This window comes from Anser anser, assembly GCF_964211835.1.
Source record: "Anser anser genome assembly, chromosome: 1".
Classification (NCBI taxonomy): Eukaryota; Metazoa; Chordata; class Aves; order Anseriformes; family Anatidae; genus Anser; species Anser anser.
In genome coordinates this window covers 73,875,546-73,899,677 of record NC_139720.1, presented here as the reverse complement: position 1 = coordinate 73,899,677, position 24,132 = coordinate 73,875,546, and the positions used below count along the sequence as shown (strand labels likewise).

Here is a 24,132-nt window from a genome sequence, read left to right as displayed (position 1 = left end):
GTATAAAAGCCACTATTATTTGACATTAAAGAAATCTAGGCACTAGTATGCTTTCTTCCACTTATGTTATTTGCTTACTTTCCTACAGCAAGCAAAATGTTAAAGGCAAACCAAGCCAAAGAAGTTTTAACTGTGTATATGAATCACATTATTTTTTCTGGGTCTCATGTTCTGGACAATGCTACGAGCATTAGGAAACTGACAAGAAAGGAAATATTCCTTACTAAAAAAGTGAATTGGTGATATTTCTTCAAGAAATATAAGGAGTTCCAAAGTGTTCTGCTGATGTTATATCCAGGCAAGGTAACAAAATTCACATTTGCTAACTGCCATTAACACAGGTAAATTGCTTGCAGACTGCAGCCCTAAATACTATTATACCATGGAAGAGACTTTCTCCTTGAGGAACAGTGTTCCTTGCCAGAGTAAGGTATAGGCTTCATGTCTGAAATTAAAGAAATTAAAGTTTTAAGTAGGATTTCAGAATTCCATTAGACCTGAAATGGTCCAGAGCTCAGAGATGTAAAACATTTGTAGCCCTCAAAATAGCGTGGGAAAAGATAACAGGAGTTGATACATTCATGCTCGCAAGGATGTCAGCTGTTTTCTTCTCTCCTCTCCATTCATGCCCTGTGATATCATCATCAATAAAGACAGAAGAGCTGGAGTTGAGTGATGCTGTGTTGAGTGAGGAACCCATCAGCAAGGAATAAATACTGAGGAAATCCACATTAATTATCATTTCCAAATCAAGAACTCACTTTGGAAGCAGATCACCCAGTGCTCAACCCTTCTTGTGCTTCAGTTTGCATTATAAAGCTATCTTGGAGCAGACCAAGTGGATTACTTTTGGATTAAAATAATTGAAAAGTACTCTTCCAGAGCACACTTAATGTGTAACAGACATTCACTCCCTGGGCCCAGACCAGAGCTAGCCTAACCCCAAGTATGTGTACAGGGCAGACAACAGGTCCCCAGCACCAACTGTTCTGCTTTCCAGATCTTCCATTGCACTGCTCTGCTTGCTACTGTGGACATAGCTACCCTCCTCCTACAAACCCCAAGAAGCTAAACAAAAGGATCGTATTGCAAGAGTGTAGCTCATGTTTCAACATAAAAATCACTCAAGAGTGAAAGAGCAAGAAAGACAGGAAGCCAGTTGGGAGCCAATACAACTACCAGAGACTAGCAGAAATTCAGTTTTCACTATACGATTACTCGCGCTACTCAGAGAACATTCTGAATATCCACAGTAGAAACAGATTGTCTTAGTCATGCCAAGGGATAGCATCACATGGGAATATCTCTCAAGACAACATTGATATATATTCTTATCTGCCCAATGAAAGGCCAGGATAACTTTGTTTTAGTTTAGGTAGGTAAACCTACAGAAAACAAGAGTTTTGCTAGATCAGCTTTTTATTATCTCTTGGTACATAGGTAAGGTAAGAAAACTGACTCATCCAGTCTGGGAATTAAGAATAAGTATAAATAAAATGACTTATCTTTAAATTACCACTCTGAACAGAGACATCATAACGGTAACTAGAGGGTTAATCAAACATTTTAACATGGATATCCGAATACAGAAAGGTTAATAATGACACTACAGTAAAGAAAATTACAGAATCACAGAATCACAGAATCGTCTAGGTTGGAAGAGACCTCCAAGATCACCCAGTCCAACCTCTGACCTAACACTAACAAGTCCTCCACCAAACCATATCACTAAGCTCAACATCTAAACATCTCTTAAAGACCTCCAGGGATGGTGACTCAACCACTTCCCTGGGCAGCCCATTCCAATGCCTAACAACCCTCTCAGTAAAGAAGTTCTTCCTAATATCCAACCTAAACCTCCCCTGGCGCAACTTTAGCCCATTCCCCCTTGTCCTGTCACCAGGCACATGGGAGAATAGACCAACCCCTACCTTGCTACAGCCTTCTTTAAGGTACCTATAGAGAGCGATAAGGTCGCCCCTGAGCCTCCTCTTCTCCAGGCTGAACAATCCCAGCTCCCTCAGCTGCTCCTCATAAGACTTGTTCTCCAGACGCCTCACCAGCTTCCTCGCCCTTCTCTGGACTCTCTCAAGCACCTCCATGTCCTTCTTGTAGTGAGGGGCCCAAAACTGAACACAGTATTCGAGGTGCGGCCTCACCAGAGCTGAGTACAGGGGGACAATCACTTACCTAGTCCTGCTGGCCACGCTGTTTCTGATACAAGCCAGGATGCTGTTGGCCTTCTTGGCCACCTGAGCACACTGCTGGCTCGTATTCAGCCGACTATCAACCAGTACTCCCAGGTCCTTCTCTGCCAGGCAGCTTTCCAACCACTCATCTCCCAGCCTGTAGCTCTGCTTGGGGTTGTTACGTCCCAGGTGCAGGACCTGGCACTTGGCCTTGTTGAACTTCATACAGTTGGCCTCAGCCCATCGGTCCAGCCTATCCAGATCCTCCTGCAGAGCCTTCCTACCCTCGAGCAGATCAACACACGCACCTAACTTGGTGTCATCTGCAAACTTACTGAGGGTGCACTCAATCCCCTCATCCAGATCATCGATAAAGATATTGAAGAGGACTGGCCCCAGTACTGAGCCCTGGGGGACTCCATTAATCCAATCTCCAGTTATAGCTGGCAATTAAGAGAAGATGAAGTGTATCAGTCTTAAGAAACAAAAACACAAAGCATTTTGGCAATTCCAGCCACTACTGATTTGAGTGAGATTAAAAGTCAACTCTCTACACATTTCCTGGGTATGTATTCAGTAAAATTTTGTTCCATGCAAGAATGGATCAACTTCATGCAAATAGAGTAAAACTGAAATGTGTGCATAGGAATACCAATCCGCATCTTAGCTCCCCACCTAACATCAAACTTGCAGAACAGAATTCCTGCCTCTCATCATTAGCTAATTTGTCATACAATTTCTTCCAGGAAAAGAGAAAACACGAGAAGATAAAACTCTGCTCTAAGCTATGCCAGCTAGAGGTATGCATACAGTCACAAACTTCACACAATCTCCTCAGCCTCCCCTTTGCTGGGAACTGGGAAAGGAACTGAGAAAGAAATCATCTACTCAAACTTTTACCTGCTGTCCCACTCAATTCTGTGTCCCAGTGCTTGGGCCTCCCTGCTTTGTTCACAAAGAACCCATGAGCTTAAACTTTACTGTATTCACTCTGGACATCACCTCTTACTCCTGTTTCTCAAGCTCTTTGGTTGTTTTGATGTCTATGCAGCATGAAAACCTCTCCTGCCAGGTGGAGAGGAATCTTTCTCCTTTAAATAAGAAGGGCACTTACGCCAAAGTCCTTGAGTTTGGCAGAATCTGGCCTTGAAACATAAATTTGTGTCTATTTCTCCCTCTAAGTCATTGTCACTAAAACAAAAGAAAACAAAACATTTTGGACGTCTAAACCGGGGATAGTTCTCTCAGAATAAGATAGGATGTGCTTGTAAAGCAACCAAATAATTTTTGTATAAGACTGTTTCATTGCACATTCAGCATATCACACCAAATTCCCAGTCCAGTCCTTCTTTAATGCTAATTTCAAGCCTTTCTAAGCTGCTAATAGTGTAATGATTTTGGAGGAATTGTTCTAACTAATGGATCCTTGACCTGGGAAGGTAAAATTTCTTCAGTGGGTCATAACCCAACAGACTATAAGAGCTCTAAGCACTGTTGTGTCAAGAATCTGCATCTTAATAAACCTCAGGTCATGTATTTGTCCAATCTGGTGAGAATAATGCATTTTAAAAACTTTTTAACTATGTATTTACATGATAGTTTGCAACAGCCCAGAAGCTAGCTGATGAATACACAAGCGCCTGATGATTGCAAGATCCCTTTTAAACAATACTGAATTGTTAAGTAAATATGTAGCAATATATAGTTTTTTATTATTTGGAATTTCTTCTGGAAGAACAACATTATTAAAGCTATTTCTTACAGGAATAATAAAAGTAGAACCAAAATCTGAAGGTTTAGCCACGATCTTTACACAGTCATTTGAGAAACTCTAAGTAGCAAATTAACAGTGACTTTGGTGGGAACTAGCTTAAAGAAGGAGTAAGAACCTCAGGGATTAAGTTATGCTTTGTATCAGTGGTTGGTCAATTTACGAGTTGTTTGTTTAATAAAATTGTTTTTTTAATAAAGAGTAGTTTGGGTGTGGTGGGGGAAGTTATGTCCACATAGTTCAGATGCTCAGGAAGTATCAAGAGTTACAGCTCAACTGAATGCAACAAAACTACAAGATCTTAATCTAGCTGATGAAACAGTGATAACTTTTCTACTTCTTTTTCTTTTTAAAAAAATAATAATAATGGTGAAGCAAAATGGGAGCCTATCACAAATGGTAATTATGGACAAAGCATTTGCTCACTGCTTTGTGCTCAGTTAACACTAGTAAAACTAAAAGATGTCATACAGTAGAAAAATCTTTAGGAAATATATTAGTGGATTTCAGTCCAGCTTTCAGGACATTGGACTATCTTACAAAATCCACCATTATCATCTGACAGAACTCAGTTTAATAGGTGTCCATTTCCAAGAATGACAAGGGACTGAAATGAAAAACAAAACAAAACAAACAAAAAAACCCCACAACTTTAAGAAAATAACTATACATGCTATATTCTACAAAACTACAAACTTTTTTATATGATATGAGATCTACAATTGTAGATGTAGTGGATTATCTCAGACAGCCTGAGACAGAAAAATTCAAACTTGCTTACTCTGTATTTGTAACATGCTTGGCAAAGACACTCAAAGATGAGCTTGGGGAAAGTTTATTCTGTCACTGGCTAAACATCAGCGACAGTTGCCTTCGATTTATTACTCGCTGTTTGCATTACCTTATTGTCTGGGAGTCCTGGAAAATCAAGGGAAACCAGCTGATGTGATCTTTTTGGACTTCAATAAAGCTTTTGACAGTTTCCCATAGGATCCTACTGGATAAAATGTCCAGCATACAGCTAAACAAAAACATCATACAATGGGTGACCAATTGGCTGACAGGCAGGGCTCAAAGGGTTGTGATAAATGGGGTTGCATCAGGCTGGCAGATGGTCACTAGTGGGGTCCCCTCAAGGCTCCATGTTAGAGCCAGTCCTCTTCAATGTTTTTTTAAACGGTTTGGATGTAGGACTAGAAGGTGTTTTGAGCAAATTTCCTGACGACACCAAACTTGGAGGAGTTGTGGACTCTGTTGAGGGTGGAAAGGCCTTGCAGAGAGATCTGGACAGATTGGAGAGCTGGGCAATCACCAAACACATGAAGTTTAACAAGAGCAAGTGCCAGGTCCTGCACCTGGGACAGGGCAACCCTGGCTATACCTATAGATTCAGTGATGAGACGCTGGAGAGCAGCCCTGCAGAGAGGGATCTGGGGGTTGTGGTTGACAGTAAGTTGAGTATGAGCCAGCAGTGTGCCCTGGCAGCCAGGAGAGACAACCGTATCCTGGGGTGCATCAAGCATGGCATTGCTAGTCGGTTGAGGGAAAGGATTGTCCCGCTCTACTCTGCGCTGGTGCAGCCTCTCCCCTAGTACTGTGTGCAGTTCTGGGCACCGCAGTACAAAAAGGACGTGAAACTGTTGGAGAGTGTCCAGAGGAGGGCTATGATGATGGTGAAAGGCCTAGAGGGGAAGATGTATGAGGAGCGGCTGAGGTCACTAGGCCTGTTCAGCCTGGAGAAGAGGAGGCTGAGGGGAGACCTCATCATGGTGTACAGCTTCCTCAGGAGGGGGAGTGGAGGGGCAGGTGCCAATCTATTCTCTTTAGTGACCAGTGATAGGACCCATGGGAATGGTGTCAAGCTGTGACAGGGGAGGTTTAGACTAGATATCAGGAAGAGGCTCTTCACTGGGAGGGTTGTCACACACTGGAACAGGCTCCCCAGGGAAGTAGTCACAGCACCAAGCCTGCCGCAGTTTAAGAAGTGTTTGGACTGTGAACTCAGTCACATGGTCTGAATTTCTGGGTAGACCTGTGTGGTACCAGGAGTTGGACTTGATGATCCTTATGGGTCCCTTCCAACTCAGGATGTTCTATGATTCTATTCTGTGATTCTGTGAAAAGAATCTCATTAAGCCAAACACTGAATATACACAGGACAAAGAGAGAACCAGATCCAAAGAGCTTACAGTTCAGCACCTTTAGAAGAAAGACTTTATTTAAGTAAATGCAATGGGAAGAAAGGAGAAAATAACCAAGTAGAGCTAATTGTTTTTTTCAACCAAGAGGCCTGAAATCCTGAGCTTAAACCCATATTTAGTCTCATCAATAAAAATGATATACCTAAAGGTACCAGAAATATGAGTTCACTCTGAAGGCCTCATAAGCTCTCTGACATAAAGCTCCCGAATGCTAAGAAAATCAGAATTGCAGCCAAGAACAGTGACTGACATTCAAACTTTAGTCTTAAATCAGGTCTTCGGACTTTCTTCCACCTACCTAAGGCATGCATTAAATCTAAGTGTTGGCCTAGATTTCAATCTGAGTTCCATCAGTTTTATGAATTTACACTCAAGTCTCAACATCACCACATAGGAGTTGCTGATGACTTCCTTCTTTAATCATCACTGCTAGTCCTCTGTGTATGTATGTTGGCACATACATGTGGGGGAGAGAAAGGATGAATCTCCAGTGTTGAAAAATCAGCTGAATGCTGCACTCCCACACTGAGTTTGGCATACTAAAATCACAGGCTTTTCACAACCCTCATTTATATTATTCATGCAGAATGCACTCAGCTTTCTATTGTTCCTGATCTCATTGTTTATAAATGAGTTGTTGCTTCATCTGGGGATGAAAGTTCCTTTAAGTTTCTTTTAGTAAAAGTACTTCTGTAATGAGGTGCAATGCTATCACTCAGAGGGTTAAAGAAGTCTCTGGAAATGTTAGTGTTTCTGGAAAACAGTATTTTCTTTCTTTATTGATACAAAAATGAACAACTCAAGCTGGATGTTTTGCTTTGGCCAATCAAGACACAGGTTCCTAATTGTTTCCTAAATGTTTCAGAAAGTAATTAAATGCTTCATTTTGTTCCTTGTTACTGCAGTATTTGCAGAAGAACTTTCTAAATGTGTTAAGTCCCTTGCTTTTCCACCTCACTTAAACATTCCCAGCACTAACACACACACACAAAAAATAAACAACCCTGGGACAAGGACTTCAAATGTTGTGTGTGCTGTAAATACTATTTCTCCTGACAGGATATGAAATATGCCAGAAACTGCTACTCCCTTCTGTTATGGCCAATACAGCTGCAGAAATGCATATAACACCTTTGTCTAGCAATACTGCAAATTTCATGATTTTCTTGTTCAACAGTTCATGCTGTCATCATTAATCCTGGTGATTGTGCAAGATTATGATGCATTCCCCAGTTTAGAGTTTTTTCAATCCAATTTAAGTTAATAAACAGTGGGCTGAATTGCAAAAGAAAAAAGTAAGTTAATCATACGGCAACATAAATGCTTTTGGTTTCAGAGGACATCCTACTGGTTTAGGTCTAATATCACAGTGTTTTAAAAGTAGTTAGGACTGTCTTTTATTTCTCCTTTTACAGTACACTTTGGTTTTAAGTTTGGAGGACTTCTTTTACGCATCTTGATAAGGCTGAACTATTGCAATTCTGAAGGTACAGGCAAACTATCACCTGACATACTGAAAACAGAAAACTAGAGTCAAATCCATCAATATTCTGGAGAGAAAAGAAACTTCTGTTTTGAAATAAGGTTTTAAGAAATTTAATGGTTTGTCAGTTAATGCAAATACATTTAACTACTATTAAGCATAGAAACAATTCCAACTCTTTCAAAAACCTTCGCCTGTCTATTTGCAAATACCAAAGGACTTCATGAAGTGGATGTCTCCTGACTTTTTAATATCAACCCCCAACATGTTACTTGTTAAAAGAAGTTTATAATGAAACCTTCCCCAAGAGCAGTATCTTTAAGGCAACAAGCTTACCCCTCTTCTGTGGGTTCACCTAATGCTCTGGACTGCCCTTCTCTTCCCTCACCTTTTCTCACCTGCTTTTCTCCCTCTGACCAGTTTCTGATTTTTATCACACCAGAGCGAACTGTGGGTAACTCCAGTGAACTCCAGGGAAATATATTTCTGGATTTACATCTGCCTAGCCTGCAGAAAATGCAAATTGAGCTGAATGCTATTTAGTTTGCTCATAAGAAGTATTTTTCCCTTTAATTTATGAAGAAAAAAAAAATGTCTAGGTTCTATTGCTCATATATATCTTCAGTAGTATCTCATTCCTCAACAGACCCTATTGAAAAGAGCTACCCACAGTGTTTTTCAGTCAAAACATGCAAGTAGAACTCAGTCTGCAATTAGTAATGTGAGGGAAAAAAAAAAGGAAAAAAAAAAAAGGTATTTTTTTCAACAAAGAAACTCTCAACTCTTTCAGGTCATCTGAAAGAGAAACCGTAGTGCACTATTTTAATTGGTTTTAAAACAAGTTATTTTTTGATATACTTGCATTTTAAGTGCCAAGTTTTGTCTAAGAAGGAAGAAAAATAAAAAAGCTTACAAATGTTCTTGTCACTGCTATATTCCAATTAGCTTTCAAGGAGGAAAAGGTGACAGATTAAAACAGCTCCATGTAACAGTGAAGAGTAAATAACCTACAAATCTGGAAACTAGTTTGTGTGTGCAACGAGGACTAGCACTGGACAGAACACTTACTAGCAAAAAAGCACATTGAAAGAAGCTTGGTTTGTTTTTAATTGAAATCCATGCCTATTCAGAACAGTCATATCTGAATTTCTAAGAGCAAGCAAAATCACTATGCATTTACTACATTAAATGCCTTTTTCATCAACTAACAAAACAGAACAGATACAAATGAACCAACCAAGGATTTTGAGTGAGCTATCAGTGCTAGAAAAACTAGACTGCGCATTCCAGTTGAGTCACCACAGAGAAGTAGGGAAAGAAAAAAAAAAAGGGGGAAAAAAAGGGGGGAAATAAATTACTGTGTGCAACTGTGCAACTACATCTGCAAACTGCTTCTCCTGCACTGCTATGTAATAAAATGTGTTGCTAAGATACAAGCTGCTAAAGAAGTTCGTTAAAGGACACTTTAAACAAAGCTGCCAGACTCTTTTCCCTTTAAAGACTGCTTATTTGGTTCTGTCCCTTGTGTTTATAATTAGATCCTCTATATGAGAGATTGTGCTCCATTCAAGCCCACTCAGCAAAGAATGTTAATAAAATAACGTAAATAAGACACTAGCTAAGGTTGTATATATTTATGGGCTACAGAGCTGCTGATAGAAATACATCTGGATTCCACTTGTATTTTTAAACAAGAAATAAAGCTTTACAAAGTAGCTACTCTCCAAGCTGGAGAGCAGAAATGTTAGCTTCTGTACCCAGCACTCTAACCTAACTTTTAGAATAGACAGCAAAGAAAACTGGCTTCTTGCCTGAAGTTTGGAGTTTCTGAGATGTCTCTTGTGTAAGCTTTTACGTGCAAGACTTTGTTATCTACACTGAAATACAGGCCAAGATTGTTTATGTCTTTCACCTGGCAATCTTTATCTTTTTCCATCTGTATTTGAGTTCCTAGATATGTGTTAATGATTTGCAGAATCTCCTTCATCTTAATATATTAATGACACAGCTAAGTCTATTTTGCCACAGTTTATATCCAAGAGATATATTCTATCAAAGAGGTCTTTATCTGACCTTATATAAGATAGTTTTAGTGTCCGTAGTAACATTTTCATGGTAGGTGTATTTTGGCTTTTGTTTTGGGAGAAGAATGGGCAAGGCATACTTTGCATTCACTCACTGTGGTGAAATTATATCTTAAGAAATAATTCCAGCATTTATCTGTTCAGTACTTAATAACATATGAGATGCATAAATCACAGACAAGAGTTAGTATCAGTGATTATATAGGAAATGTCACTTGTCACTTTGTAACCTGCATCTCATATAAAATTCTGTGTTACAGTCCCCAGTATGTATATATTTTTAATTATATTTTCAGGCTCATTTACATGCGCATATTGGCTTTCTGCCTGAATGATATCAAAGAGAAAGACCTTATGCTCACACCCAACCAACACATACACACAAATGAGCACATTCAGACACAGAGACTCTCTAGTCTGCATTTCTGAGAATGGAATCTTCTCTCATCTTTTTCATTCTTAGAAAAGCTTCAGTTCGCCAATAAATCTTTAGGCAATCTTAGCTGATTCAAAGCGCTTTAGAAAAATGTAAAATTACAGAAGCTGCGGGTTAATCTCTGCTGTGTGTCAAAAGTATCAATGATTCTCACTTGACTCATGTTAATCAAAATATAATATACATTTTTACTTTCTGTAATCTTGTAAGATTTGTCATCAATAGCCGAGTTTGCTCAGAAAGGCTATGCCATTCCTTCTCTCTGGTTAAGAAGTAAGCTATATCACAAAGTACCTACATGATCAAGTTAAATCAACCTGGTAAGGTACAGATTCAACTTCTGTTTCAAGACCTATTATACCCTTCTCTTGAAGAAATGTAAGCAGTCAGACAAATTTCCAGACGAACACACTGTTCTTGCCGCAACCTCAATGCCCGAGCTCTTAGGGCTGAATTCCAATTCTGAAAATAAGACTGCCTCGCAACACCTCAAGTTAACACCACCCATCATATCTACAGATTTCACAGATACTTATTGTTTTGATTCTCCTGAAGCCACATTTAGGGCCAGTTCTCTGGTTTACTTTCCTTCAGTCAGATGGGTTGTTTTGTAGTTTAAACTCAGGCATACACTTAACTCCTCCATGGCTTAAAAAAAGAAAACACGTCCTCATATTTTTTCCATTGTCACTGTATATTATCCAGAAGGGTCTGCCTGTACTTGTGCAAAAAAGCCCTGTAGTACATATTAGATTTCAATAGATGCTTACTATTGGCAGTTGCAGGTTGTAGCTAGAACTAAGCCGCATCAGCAATTTCATATGACACTCTGGAAATTGCTACTACATAACAATAAGTAGCTGATTCAAAGAGAGATAGAAAGGGGGAGAGAGAGCGAGCATATTTAAGGAAGTACATTTTGGCTCAAGAAAAATATTTCCAAATAACAAAGTGGCACCACCTTAAGTGAATAATTAAAAAAAAAGAAAGAAAAAAAAAGACACACATACATTTATATAGATGCACATAAGGGAAGTGTGGTTAAGTTGATTTAACCACGAGGACTGGATAGACCAAATATAATTCTGTTAGGTTGAAATAACTGACTACTTTAATGGCAGAAAGACAAATTTGCATTTCAATTAGTCCAATTTTGGTTGTTTTTCTTTGTTCTTATTTTAAACTTGCAGCCCATTTTTGTACTTCCCTTACCTCCAACTACTATGCATGTACAAACTGCCCTCTTTGACATCGTGGTCACACATGCACCATTTACCATGGTCTTATCTTATTGATTTGCAAACTTCTACCCTTTAACTCTATTGATGAGAAATTGTGTTGATGCTTCGGATTTTGTTTTGGGGGGCTGAGGGGAGAGGGAGGTATCATTTTATAATCAGGTAAAAAAAATACTGCATATTTTATCTTTGATCACAAAGAGAAAGGCATAGAGGCAAAACTTAAAAGTAACTCTGTATTAACGTGCCTTTATACACCTTCATGCTTTGAAAATCAAAAATCAAACCAAATCTTGAAAATCAAATCTGGAATGAGATGAAAAGGGATTTTCTCTACTTGAACATATGAGAAATGTTTAGAGTGATGCAGTATCCTACTGGAAATGAGATTTAAAATCACGATTCAAAAACCCTTCTCTAACACCATGATATGGAAAGGAGACATTTAGAGCCATATTCTACTTTTCTTCTACAAGCAGAATGAGTCAGTGGGCTAGATTCGGAAATGATCTGATACAAGCATCTGACATGATAACACAATTCCAAATCAGCTGCACGTATGGCACAAACCAGTTGAAAATTTGTCCCATTAAACCAGAGCTCTAGACAAAGACTCCTGTGAAAGCACAGCTTTTAACTGTCCAAGTGTCTACTAGGAAGTTAAAGCAAATTCTAACTCCCAGACAGAGTTCCTACACAGAACTAAAGTTTCTTTGAAAGGGTCTGCCTACTAAAGTATTGTGTACATCTGAACAAATACCTGTTTGCTGAAAGTATAAATTAGGTATTTTACACTGTGTAACAGGTAGCAGGTTCTGTTAGTGTAAAACCAGAAGTGAATTAAAAAGGTATTGTTGCCATAATTCCTTTTTTTTTTTTTCCTTCTTCTGAATAGACAAAAGCATTATAATGAAAAAAATGCTATATCGCAGGGATAATCATCATAGCCAGCTCCTCTAATGAGGCATCATGGGATTACTGGATTTATTATAAAAGTCATCTTATTGAAGAAATTCAAAGTTAATTGAAATCAATTGTACTGTTCTGACAGCAGGTTTTTTAAGTGGCTAAAATATCAAAGTGAACTCTTTAAAATGGTTAGAATGAATGTAACGTTCACTTTTCAACTCTTAGCCTTGCCAAGTGATATACTGTACAACTACAGAACAGCATACAGTCAAAGAAAAATGCTAGAACAAAATAGCATTTCACATGCCAGTCAAGCAGCTACCAAACAAAAGGTGGTTCTAACCCCTCCAGTACACATTTTCATTACAGATGTGCAATTTCCATGAATCTTAGAAGGACAACCTAATGGAAGGCAGAAATCCACAAGGATACATATTTCCATTGTGGTTCACCTCTATGAAAATGGTCTTTATTACCCTTTTTCCCAATGTGAACATGGAATCTCAACATAGTATTACTGAAAGTACAAACAGAAGGCTGGGCTTGCCATTATGCAAACTGTATTCCCAAGTTTCTCCTCCAAGAAGCTGAAGGTAAATTCTTTCCTAGTTTTGTCACTTCTTCAACAGATGGCAAAGCAACTAATAAATTGCTGGTTCTAGCAAAAAATAGGAGGAACAAAAGCTTTCTGAATTACAGTCCCGAACTAATCTTTACTTTGATCCAGTAAGTTCATTCGATTCTGCAGTCATTCAGGTTTCCCAGCAAAGTCAGTGGGACCTCAACATGCAGAGGAACTGTAAGGTCAAGCCCAGATTTAATACCTGTTGCGTTTATGTTTAAAAACTTGTGATTGAAAAGTTTAATATTTCACCTTGGGGCTCGTCACCCTGCCTCCCTCGATTTCAGCGAGTACTTGGTAAGGCCCTTCGAACCAAATTCTGCTGGGATGAACCTAAGTAGATACCATTCATGCCACAGTAAATGGGAGTGCTGCGTGTGCCATGTGACAGAGTTTCACATTAGGTTCAACTTGATTTGGAAATGCCTTTCAGGTTTTATCTCAGTTTTCACTGACGCTTATAACCCCTATTTGATTTCAACAATTTTGAAAGTACCCAACTGTATGAAATACTGAGCTTTTGCAAATGTCAATAATTTTCCCTTTAATGTGTGTAAACAATGTTGCCATTTCCAGGCACAGCACATCCTGAATTTCAACAAACCAAAAAACCACCTCCTCCTTTTCCCCAAAATAAAGATACAACATTGGTAAAATCAGACATCTTGAGCTAAATCCTTTCCAACAAGTCATACAAGAACTGTATTTGAATTTTAAGAAGTCTAACACTTTCCACAAACAGGCTTTACTGGTGATCACCACAGGCAAAATACAGTCAGCGATTTAATTTCAGATATACTACCCAAAAATACAAACCAGCAATAGCAAAGGTTGGGGGAGTCTGCCTGAAACTAATGTTGATTTTCTGCATAGATAGTAAATTATGGTAAAGAAATAAGGCAGTGCACAAGTGAATGGCATATACATAATGTCTTTCAGGAAGACATATTTTTATTACTGCGCTCCAGGACAGGCTGTCTGAATTCAGAGTTCATCAGAGTCGAAAATATAGTAGCCCACACATGCTCATTGTTAATTTTTAAGACCTGCCTCGCCACCTAATATTTATTGTCAGTAACAATTAACTTCCAACTGGAGGTGAAAGGTTTCTTTATTTGTTTATCTTGATCTATTAATTAATAAGAGACAACTTTCTAAAATGAAAAGACCCTTAAAGACTCTTTAAGGACATAAACAAAGCAAGAAACACATGCAGCAGAGCACCTCTGGTGTGCTTTTAAGACCAATGCTGGCTGTTATGATAGCTCTTTTATTTACATATAAATGCTTGTTGCTTGACAATTTAGATAAAAATGTTACTGCTGCTCTGCATGTGCTGTAGATTGAAGGTGTAAAACCACTGGACCAACAAATGGAGTCTTCACACATCATATCTTGTTAAAGAAGAGGTAACCCACTCTCAAATGCTATTACAATTCATCAAAGCTATAGTATATGAAGGATGGACTCTGAACAAAAGTCTAACTTTTGTCTTTCTGAGTAAGATGCCAAGTTAAGTATTGATTTAGGCTGCACCATTTTGGTAATGGAAATAATGGCTCCATAATACTTATTTGAAAAGACTGAGAAAATAGGAAAACTATATAAAGTATATTCCATACTTCTCTAAACCACCAACAAGAAAAAGAAGCATCAATGACTAGCCAGGGATCTTTAATTAGGCCACAACTTAAAAGTCAACTGTGCATACAAATCTCCCTTATACATTTAACTCATATGCCAAAAGTTGAGTTTCTCGTTCGATTCTTTCTGGTTTTATTTGTAATTTTAAAGGAAAAGAAATATTGCCACAAATGCTAACAGCTACAATGGAAAACTGAGGAGTGGGGGTGCTGAAAGGTAACACTCCCCCCTGCTATATTTCTACCAGATGTGTTATTCATTTTACTGCCTGCTTCAACATCCACACATGCATTTTAATTGAAATGTAATTTCAGTATCTTTTGTATTCAATGCATGCACAATCAAAGGTATGTTTTATTGAATTATGAATCAGTTGTGCCTAAACAAATCGGGCGTGAGTGTGGCTGGGGGGAAAAACATATGTAAAAAAAACTTCCCTACTTACACAGCCTTCTTAAGGTTACTTCAGTGTTTTGGTGTACCCTCAAAAGTGAGAGCCTGAAACCAGTAAACAGCTGCAGAACTAGTCAAACTATTGTCTCAACAGCTTTCACTGCACCTCAAGAGACTCTCAAGAGCTTTTAAGCCAGTACCTCACTTTTAAGCCAGTACCCAAGGAGCAACTACTAATTATAACAGGTCTGCAAAGTTGCATGATGGTTTTGTGATTTGGTCAAAGGCTAAGACCTCCAAACTCATTTCACTTGTGACCCAAGAAAGATTCCAGTTTAGACCTCCAGAGGTGGCAGTCTGGAGCAAGAGGACAGCACATCACCAGCTAGACTCTTATTAAAATCCTCCAGACTCTTATTTATAAGAGCTAGACTCTTATAAGCTCTTGTTGCACAAGATGTTGAAATCAGTAAAATAAATCTAAAAAACTATTATTATTTTTTTTGCCTAAACATAGTAGGTTTCCTGCTAGGCCAAATCTGGTGTTTACAGAATGTTGGTATTTTATGTTTAATTACTTCATAGTTTATTGATTTATTTATAAGATTATGAGAAGGGCAAGTCATAAATATACAATTGTTTACTAGTTAGTTTGGATTATGCATAAATAGATTGTGCAAGCTTAGCACAAACCTCTTTCACCGAGCTGAATCAGAACATTCAAACTGTATTTTCAAATGTGTCTCTCTGCCTTATCTAAATTCCAGCATGACACATAATAAATAGCTTCTCATTTACTATCATCATAAAAATTTAAACAGCCTTGAAATAGTTGCTCCAATACAGGGGAAAATGATCAAATGTATGTTCTAAATACCCACTTAGAACAGTAAAACTATTTTCATATTGAAGAAAGAACACATAAAGATGCATTGTTGCAGTAAAGGCTGTTACCTTGTTTAGAAAAAATCTTCTACTCAGTACAGTAGTATTAGAGTCAACAACTTGCTGTTTTACACCACAAAAAAAAAAAAAGACTAACAGCCCTTAGCTATCATGTAGTGTCAGATTTGCTTTTAAGAAGAAAGTATCTGATTTGCTTCTATACAGTGATTAAACATCTTTGTGCTCTGCTGAGTATTCTATCCCCTCCCCCCTCCAAAAATGGCATCAAAGCAATCAAAATGGTAATGTTCAGCATGAATGGGGCCCCATCCCCCACCTTCAAACTCTGCAGACTTTTCTCCATGTTAGAAGAAACCAACACCCCTTCCTCACAAAATGGAAGCTTCCACTACCAAATTGAGAGTGCTGACAAATTCTGATTACAATAAACCGGGAGGAAAAGGGTGGCACATAATCGCCGTCACCTATGGGCACAGACTATATATATGCACGGATCACTTTTCAACTTTAAGCACAACTCCAGGAGAAGAATAAAAAAAAAAAAGAGAGGGAGAGGAGAGGAGAGGAGAGGAGAGGAGAGGAGAGGAGAGGAGAGGAGAGGAGAGGAGAGGAGAGGAGAGGAGAGGAGAGGAGAGGAGAGGAGAGGAGAGGAGAGGAGAGGAGAGGAGAGGAGAGGAGAGGAGAGGAGAGGAGAGGAGAGGAGAGGAGAGGAGAGGAGAGGAGAGGAGAGGAGAGGAGAGGAGAGGAGAGGAGAGGAGAGGAGAGGAGAGGGAGAAAAAGAAAAGAAAAGAAAAGAAAAGAAAGAAAGAAAGAAAGAAAGAAAGAAAGAAAGAAAGAAAGAAAGAAAGAAAGAGAAAGAAAGAGAAAGAAAGAAAGAAAGAAAGAAAGAAAGAAAGAAAGAAAGAAAGAAAGAAAGAAAGAAAGAAAGAAAGAAAGAGAAAGAAAGAGAAAGAAAGAAAGAAAGAAAGAAAGAAAGAAAGAAAGAAAGAAAGAAAGAAAGAAAGAAAGAAAGAAAGAAAGAAAGAAAGAAAGAAAGAAAGAAAGAAAGAAAGAAAGAAAAAGAAAGAAAGAAAGCAAGCCAGAGGGGGTCCCACGCATGCCCCCCGCCCTGCCCCGGCCCCACGTGCGCTGTCCGCGGCCGTGGTGCTGAAGCGGCCGCTGCGTTCCGTAGGAACTACGCTGCCGGGGGCCGGGGGGTGGCGGGGAGGGGAGTGTGAGAGATGGGGAGGTTGTGAAAGATAGGGGGGGTCGTGAGAGATGGGGGGAGTCGTGAGAGTAGAGAGAGGGTGAGAGCAAAGAGGGGGTGGAGAGGGAAAGTTCACTCCTGTGGGGGTCTCATGCAAGCAGATCTGTCTCCGGCTTTGTCAGCCGCCCTTCGCGCAGTGGAAGTCCTGCAAGTGAGGACAGGGGCCTTTGGCTGGGGTTTTTGGGGTGGGGGGCGGATAGTTCGGCAGAGAATGAGATCCCCTGCTGCTGTCCGCGGTGCTGAAACGCCCCACGCCGTTCCCTGCCCGCGAGTGGGGGGCGCCCCCCTACACAGCCAGGGGACAGGAAAGTTTGAGGAGGGTCTGGGAGGTGGTAGAGAGAGAGGGAGAGGGAGGGGGGAGAGGTTTCTGGGTTGTTTTGTTCTCCTCCTCCGATTTTTTAGTTCCCTCTCCCCCCCCCTCCGGCGGCTGAAACAGGTTAATCTGTTTTTATTCGTATTTTTGGAAGGGGGGAGGGGGAGCGAGAGTGCCTAAGTGAACTCGAATCAAAAGCTAACACGTCAGATCAGACCAAGGGAAGAGAAAGGCAAGTGGGGAGGAAAAAAAATAAAGAAGTAGAAAAGAAATAAAATAAAGTGATCAATAAAAAATAGTTCTGTAATCAAACCCAGAAATGGCTCCAAACTGTCCTCCAGCCTCCCCGTTCCCAACTCTTGCTCTGCACATTACACAGAAGTGCACAAAGTAGCCCAAGATAGGAGAATTTTCCATATTCCTAAAACATGTCGACCAACTCAAAATGGACGCCTCATTTTTTTTTATTTTTTTTTTACGTTTTAACTACTGCTTATTTTTCTACTACAAGTAGTACTAAAATCATTCTTTCCCCCAGCAAGACATCCAAGAATCCGACCTCATTTTGAAAACATGCATTTTCTTACTTTACGCTTAGGAAAACGGATGTTATATTCTCTGCTGTCGGTATTCAGCTAATGCAGACACTTTTCAGATGTTTAGAAAGTGCATTGTAAAAACAAGAAGAAAAACCAAACATGACTGAATCGATATGTTCCTTACTTGTTTCTCATTAAGAGCTGCTATTCTTGATTGCCTTTCATGGATTTGTTTCTTAAGATCCCCGTTCTGCAAAAACGGCAATAAGATGCATATTAAAGGCAAAGTGTAAACTAACCCCTGTAATGAATAAACTTGCGATCTAGAAATTGTTCAAAGGCAAAACCGTTCCACCAAAGCCGTACGAAAGCATGCACACACAAAACACCCTCTTTAGTAAGAAAGCTCAGTGCAGACTACAAAATGAGATCTCTTACTGATAAAGTTTCTCATCCTGGTGTCCCAGCACTACTGCGCTTATTACAGCAGGGATAAAATACTGAAGAAGAGAAAAAAAAGGATCTACATTTACCTGTGGATCTTGCTTCATCTGTGCAACTAGTTTCTATAAAAATAAAAATAAAAATAAAAATCACCCCCCAAAAAGGAGGAATTAGAAACTGTTTCAAGTTTAATGGATTTTTTTAAATGTATGTATGTGTGAGGACGGGGGAGGGAGGGGGGTAAGGAACAAAGAGGCAAGTAAACACTGCGAGTCAGTTTCAAGCAAAGCTCATAAATATTCAAGTCTCGTCCTAATCTCTCCAACACACACGCACACACACACGCACGCACACACACTCTCGCACACTCACTCCCGCAAGCCCCGACCAACAACTCCGGCTCTACCCAGCACAGCCCGAGACACACACACACATAAATATAGAAAGAAAGCAAGGAAAGCCAAGACAAAACTCGAGCCAACAATCCGCAAAACTACTTTGGCGAAGTGCTCGCCGTTGCCGCGGGGGGCCGAGGGGGGGTGTCCCCGGGGCCGTGCCGCTCCCCCCAAGCCTCGCCACCGCCCCCCGGCCCCGCCGCCCCCCCGGCCCCTCGCAGGAGCCCGCGGCAGGCGTCAGCCGCTGCTGGGTAGCGTGAGCTGCCACCTCCTCCTCCTCTCCCTCTGGAGAAGCGCCGGGGAGAACGAAAACGATTTTTTTTAAAACTTTATTTCTTTTTTTTTTTTTTTTTTTTTTTACCTGGTGACATTGGATTTCCACTTTTAACGCCTCTTGCAAGCTGTGTAGCTCCATTCCTGCAACTTGCCGGGCACTTTTCCTGCCACTTTCAGATCCGAGGGAAGTTTTTTTGTTTGTTTGTTTGTTTGGTTTGGTTGTTTGTTTGGTTTGGATTTGTTGTTGTTGGTTTGGATTGTTTGGCTTGCTTGGTTTTTGCTCCCTTTCCTTTCGCTTTTTTTTGTTGTTGGTTTGTTTTTGTAATTTTTTTGCGTTTTTTTCCTTTCTTTTTGCTTTTTTATTTTTTTCCTTTTGGCAACCGGGCAGCCACCCCTCCCTTTAAAAAAAAAAAAAAAAAGAAGAAGCAAAAAAAATGACCGAAAAAAAAGGATCGGCAATAGCGATGATATATTCAAAAAAAAAAAAAAAAGCGCCCCCGAGAGCGGCGGGGACCAACTCCTCGGCGTGCCCAGCAAGTTGGCCGCCTCTTTGCTGGGGACACAGACTCATCACTCACTTTCCGCCAAACTGGGACTGGGGGAGCCCCTCCCCCGCCGCCCCCGCCCGCTTCCCCCCCCAACCCCCCCTTCCTGAGCCTCCGCCCCGCCCCCTTGCCCCCCCTTTCCTCCTCCCCCCTCCTTCCCCCGCCAATGGGGCCGGGCGGGGAAGGGGGACGGGAGGGACTATATTTCCTCGCAGCGCGCGCGCACGGCCGCGCCTTGATTTCACTTTGCCGGGGGAAAAAAAGTTGTGCGGCGGCTCGCCGGGCAGCGCGAAGGTGCCCGGATGGAGACGGGGGGGCGGGGGAGCATGGGGGCTGCGGGCTCGCGCATGCGCACTGCCCGCCCCGACTCGGTGGTGGTGGGCGAGAAAACAACAGAGTGCAGCCACAGGGCGGGCGGGGGAGGGGCGGAGTGCACCCCTTCACACCGTCCCGCCTCACACATATCCCCCACCAGTTCACTTCAGGGGAGCTGCTGTGGGGCAGGGAGGTCTTGACTGTCTCCCTAACACAGTTTGGGGGCATACGCAGCTGCCAGCTGCCTGGGAGGGTGAATTTTCCAAACGCAGCCCTCCCCCCCCCCCCAAGTCTTATCCCTCTTGAGGGGGAGAAAGTTTCCCAGTGAGGGGCTGCAGGTCTCCACCAAAACCCGTTGTAAGCCAGAAGTTGGGTGGGGTAGGGGCTGCTCAGCACCAGAGCCTGTGTTCAGTAACCACATAATCAACACTTCAAACCACCATGGAAAAGTTGATGTACACTTGTGGGACTTCATCCAGTTCAATCAAACCAAGCCATCAGTAACAAACACACATGCCACCAACCCACCCAGCACTCTAAACGCAGTCTGCATCACCTGCAGACAGAACCACATCACCTCCACATCACTTCTGTACCACCAAAGTGTGACCCACCTTCAGGACATCCCGACGGCACCTGATCCAGCTGACAATTTAAGTGCATTTTAGGGCAGCAGCATAAATTTATACCCAGTCAGTGCTTGGCCATATAGCTGCAGTGTTTTTGATGCAGTAACAGAGTTAGATTTACTGTCTTCTTGACGCATGGCCGGAGTGGGGTTGGAAGCCAAAAGTAGTGCGCAGAATAATTTTACTGATGACACTCAAAATTGAGCGCACATCTTAGCATGCTGGTTGATGACAGAGTGCTGGAGACAAGAACCTTAATGCACAGATACTCCCGTTCCTGCAGTAATTGCACACTGACATCTTAAACAGCACTGAAACATGAAGTTGAAACTCATCCTAAATGATTAGTCAGTAGTTAAAACACCACTGTGCTCCAGATGTGCTTGGATGCCAGTTCTCATAACTAATTAAATTCATCTCAAAACTAATTAAAGACACCAATACACACCAAAACCAACTTAGGTCATATATACTCTAATTAAAGCTGTTTTGAGGTATAACATGCTGGGAATCCAAAATTTGTACCGAACTTTCAGTAAACTCCTCAAATATATTCTGTCCAAACATGATGTAACTTTTTACATTTAAGTCATAAGAAAAATAATTCTCAGATATTCTCAGCCTGGCAAATTTAGAAATAAAGACAATTAAATTTTAATTTTATATTAACCTTATGATTAAACAAATTATTTTAAAAGACCCATCTTAAAGTTAGCAATGTAATAGTAGTGGCTGATGGTCTACCTTACGGTAATGGTAATGGGCCTCATTTTTAGCAGTTGTTTAGGGTTGCACACATCTTGAACAGGTAAAATCGAGGAGCTAATTTCACTCTTATTATGATGATAATTTTTAAGGCAGTTTATTTTCTGTAGTCAGTGTATCTGATCTCTGGATTGAAAATATTGGAGGGGGTGTTTAATTTCCATTCAGTAAAAATGGCTTATCTGCATAAGGGATTTTTAAAAAACAAACTCTACACACACAAGTAAGGACAAGTAGGTCAATCTCACAGAAACTGACGAATAAGATCTTTCAATGTAAAATCAATGTCACTTCTCATGCCTTCTGTACAAAAGTATTTTGTAGTGCTATGGCCAACAAAAGTAAGGCTAAATAAAAGTAAGGTAAATAAATACCAGATAAGATTTGATGTCAGACATTTAAGGAGCAGGCTAGGGTTCTAAATGGTTATGGGATTCTATTCATAAATTTAAAGTGACTCTACACAAGCTAATTAAGCATTTGAACCAATTTTTGAAAAAGGGAAGCATGAAGGTTTTTGTAAATTTGGAACTTTACCTTTGTAGTTTACCTTTGTAAACTCTGCTTATATCAGTGCAAAACTTCTGGGAATTGAGAATCAGGTCATCAACTAAAATTGACTAAACTAGTCAGGTATGACTTATTTATGTATTAGTTGTTAATTCATTGACATTCTGCTGGTTGATTTGTTTTAATGCATTTTTCATTGGTAGAGCAAAGAGACTTTTTCTCAGCACTATAAAATTGTTGCTTGTTCATCAGAATAAAAATAGCAATTACTGTTAGCCTAACTTCTCACAAAGAAGTGTACAATTTCAAGAAGTGTACTATGTTGCGGTATTAGCTCCAAGAGGCAAGGGTTATTGTGTTGTCCTTCCCACATCAGTGAGATGCCAGGAGGAAAATTTTAGAAATTTGTTTCAATCTGCTTACTATTCAAAATCGGTTTATATTTCTACAACGCTATGATGGGTCACAGATTTTAATATAAATATAAATTATAATTTATAAAACATAATGAAGTACTTTGTTTTTCATTTATTGATACTGCTTATATTGTTTCCTAGTGAAGTTGTGTAAAATACATTAATCTATCAAATTCATTTATGCAATAATGTTATGCAGTCACCTATAAAAATGTTAACAGCTTTATGCAATTTACTTGGAGACTGTGGTGGCAAAAGTCATCCTACTTGCTGGACGGATGTGAGAGCTCAGTGAGCTTCCCTTCCACCTCTGCATCTGCATAAGGGACACTCCAATTTAGCTGGAGAATGCAAAGAGAATAAGAGATCAAGCAGACTGACTGACAGTGTGGCAAAGAGATCTGCTTAAGCATGGAAACTTACATGGTCAGAGCTAACCAGAAAACAAATAAACAAAAACAAAAAGAAAACAACAACAAAAAGCCAGGCTATATGAAGTATAACATGTCATGTGATTAAACACATTTTTAAACACATTTTTCATTCATCCCTGGAAAGGCTGTCCTTGCTCATACAAGTTTTGGAACTTAGGAAGTCCTCCAGAAGAAACCATACCCTTCCTTTCTCCTCACAGTGGAGATCACATTCAGAGCCTGGATAGAGGCTTTCACATTTTAAAGTACCCATGCAATCCCGGGGTACTGGTATGTCTTCTACAGTGAAATACAAATGTTACCACTCTGTTGCTAAAAGTTTTGTTGACTTCCGTATATATATATATATATATATATATATAATTTTTTTTTTTCAGATGAATAAGGGCAAAGAGGCCAATTTTACAAATACATCTACTAATGAAAAGTTTATGCATGTGAATCAATTTAATAGGCCTTGCTAATAAAGTTACCTATGTACAAAAATGTTTCAAAATCAGACCCTTTTCCTACAAAATGTTACTGCAGAAATGCGTGGACAGATTGGATTGTGTTTGAGAGATCCTATTCTGCCTCATAGGATTACCAGAATATGCACAGCACTGTATCAATAGAAGACCAATAAGTGACACTCTCTGTAACAATATTTCCTGCAGACAGAGACCCAGGAACAATCGTTGTCCCCAGAACTCAAAACAACCAAAAGTTATTGCTTCTTATATATCTAATTACAGGTAGACCTGTAGCCGACGCCTAGAAGTTGAATCTCACACTTTAAATCCCCATATGAGGTAGGTGATGATGTTCCTCCGCCCTTACCAGGTACTATCACTGCTTCAGGAGAAGACTTACAAAGCTACAGAGGAGAACAAGACACCTAGTTGCTTCTGGTAATGCTTTATGTCTATTACAATTAACTTAGAAAATCCACCTCCCTCATACCTTTGTGTAATATGCTTCCTCTTCTTCCTTCAGAGTGGTACAAAGATGTGGAGGAATAAAGTGCTGAACAGTGATTTGTAAAGTCAATCAACAGCTTTATTGCAAATTCCATGCACTTCAAATTCCTCTTCCCAAACTAGCATTGAAAAGTGTCTGAAGATAATAAGATCATGGGCAGCCAAACAGGAAGGGAGTAGCTGCTCAACACAGGGTGCCCTGGGAAAGTACTTCAGGTGAATGGCAATGTACCATGGAGGTTGTCTTTGTACAAGTCAGTACTAACTTTCCTGCAAGAGCAAGGGCTCTTTATGCACGTGGGAGAGGACAGTGGTAATAAACCACTGGAACTAGCCAGGTAAGAAAAAAATAAAGAGTGGAACTTGAAGACACATTGAGGGGCTTAAGGTTGGCTGATCTATCCAAGATGTAATTTGTCCTGTATTTTCTGAATACCTTCATTCTACAATCTGTTCCTTCCCCTTTCAAG

The 24,132-nt window shown here is 40.1% G+C and overlaps 1 protein-coding gene across 5 annotated transcripts in view; it reads right to left on the bottom strand.

The window, feature by feature from the left end:
- PHF21B (PHD finger protein 21B) overlaps positions 1 to 19,710 on the bottom strand; it is a 175,336-nt gene extending 155,626 nt beyond the window's left edge. The window contains exons 1-3 of one of the 5 annotated variants that reach the window (XM_083821076.1): positions 19,175 to 19,710; positions 18,508 to 18,540; positions 18,159 to 18,224 (exon numbers count right to left, since the gene is read on the bottom strand). In XM_083821076.1, coding sequence (XP_083677202.1) covers positions 18,159 to 18,224; positions 18,508 to 18,540; positions 19,175 to 19,228 — 153 coding nt within the window. In that variant the 5' untranslated portion in view covers positions 19,229 to 19,710. The remainder of the gene's footprint in view (positions 1 to 18,158; positions 18,225 to 18,507; positions 18,541 to 19,174) is intronic. The other 4 variants (XM_083821073.1, XM_083821077.1, XM_083821074.1 and 1 more) reach the window with 4 other exon arrangements.
- Between the last annotated feature and the right edge of the window lie 4,422 nt (positions 19,711 to 24,132).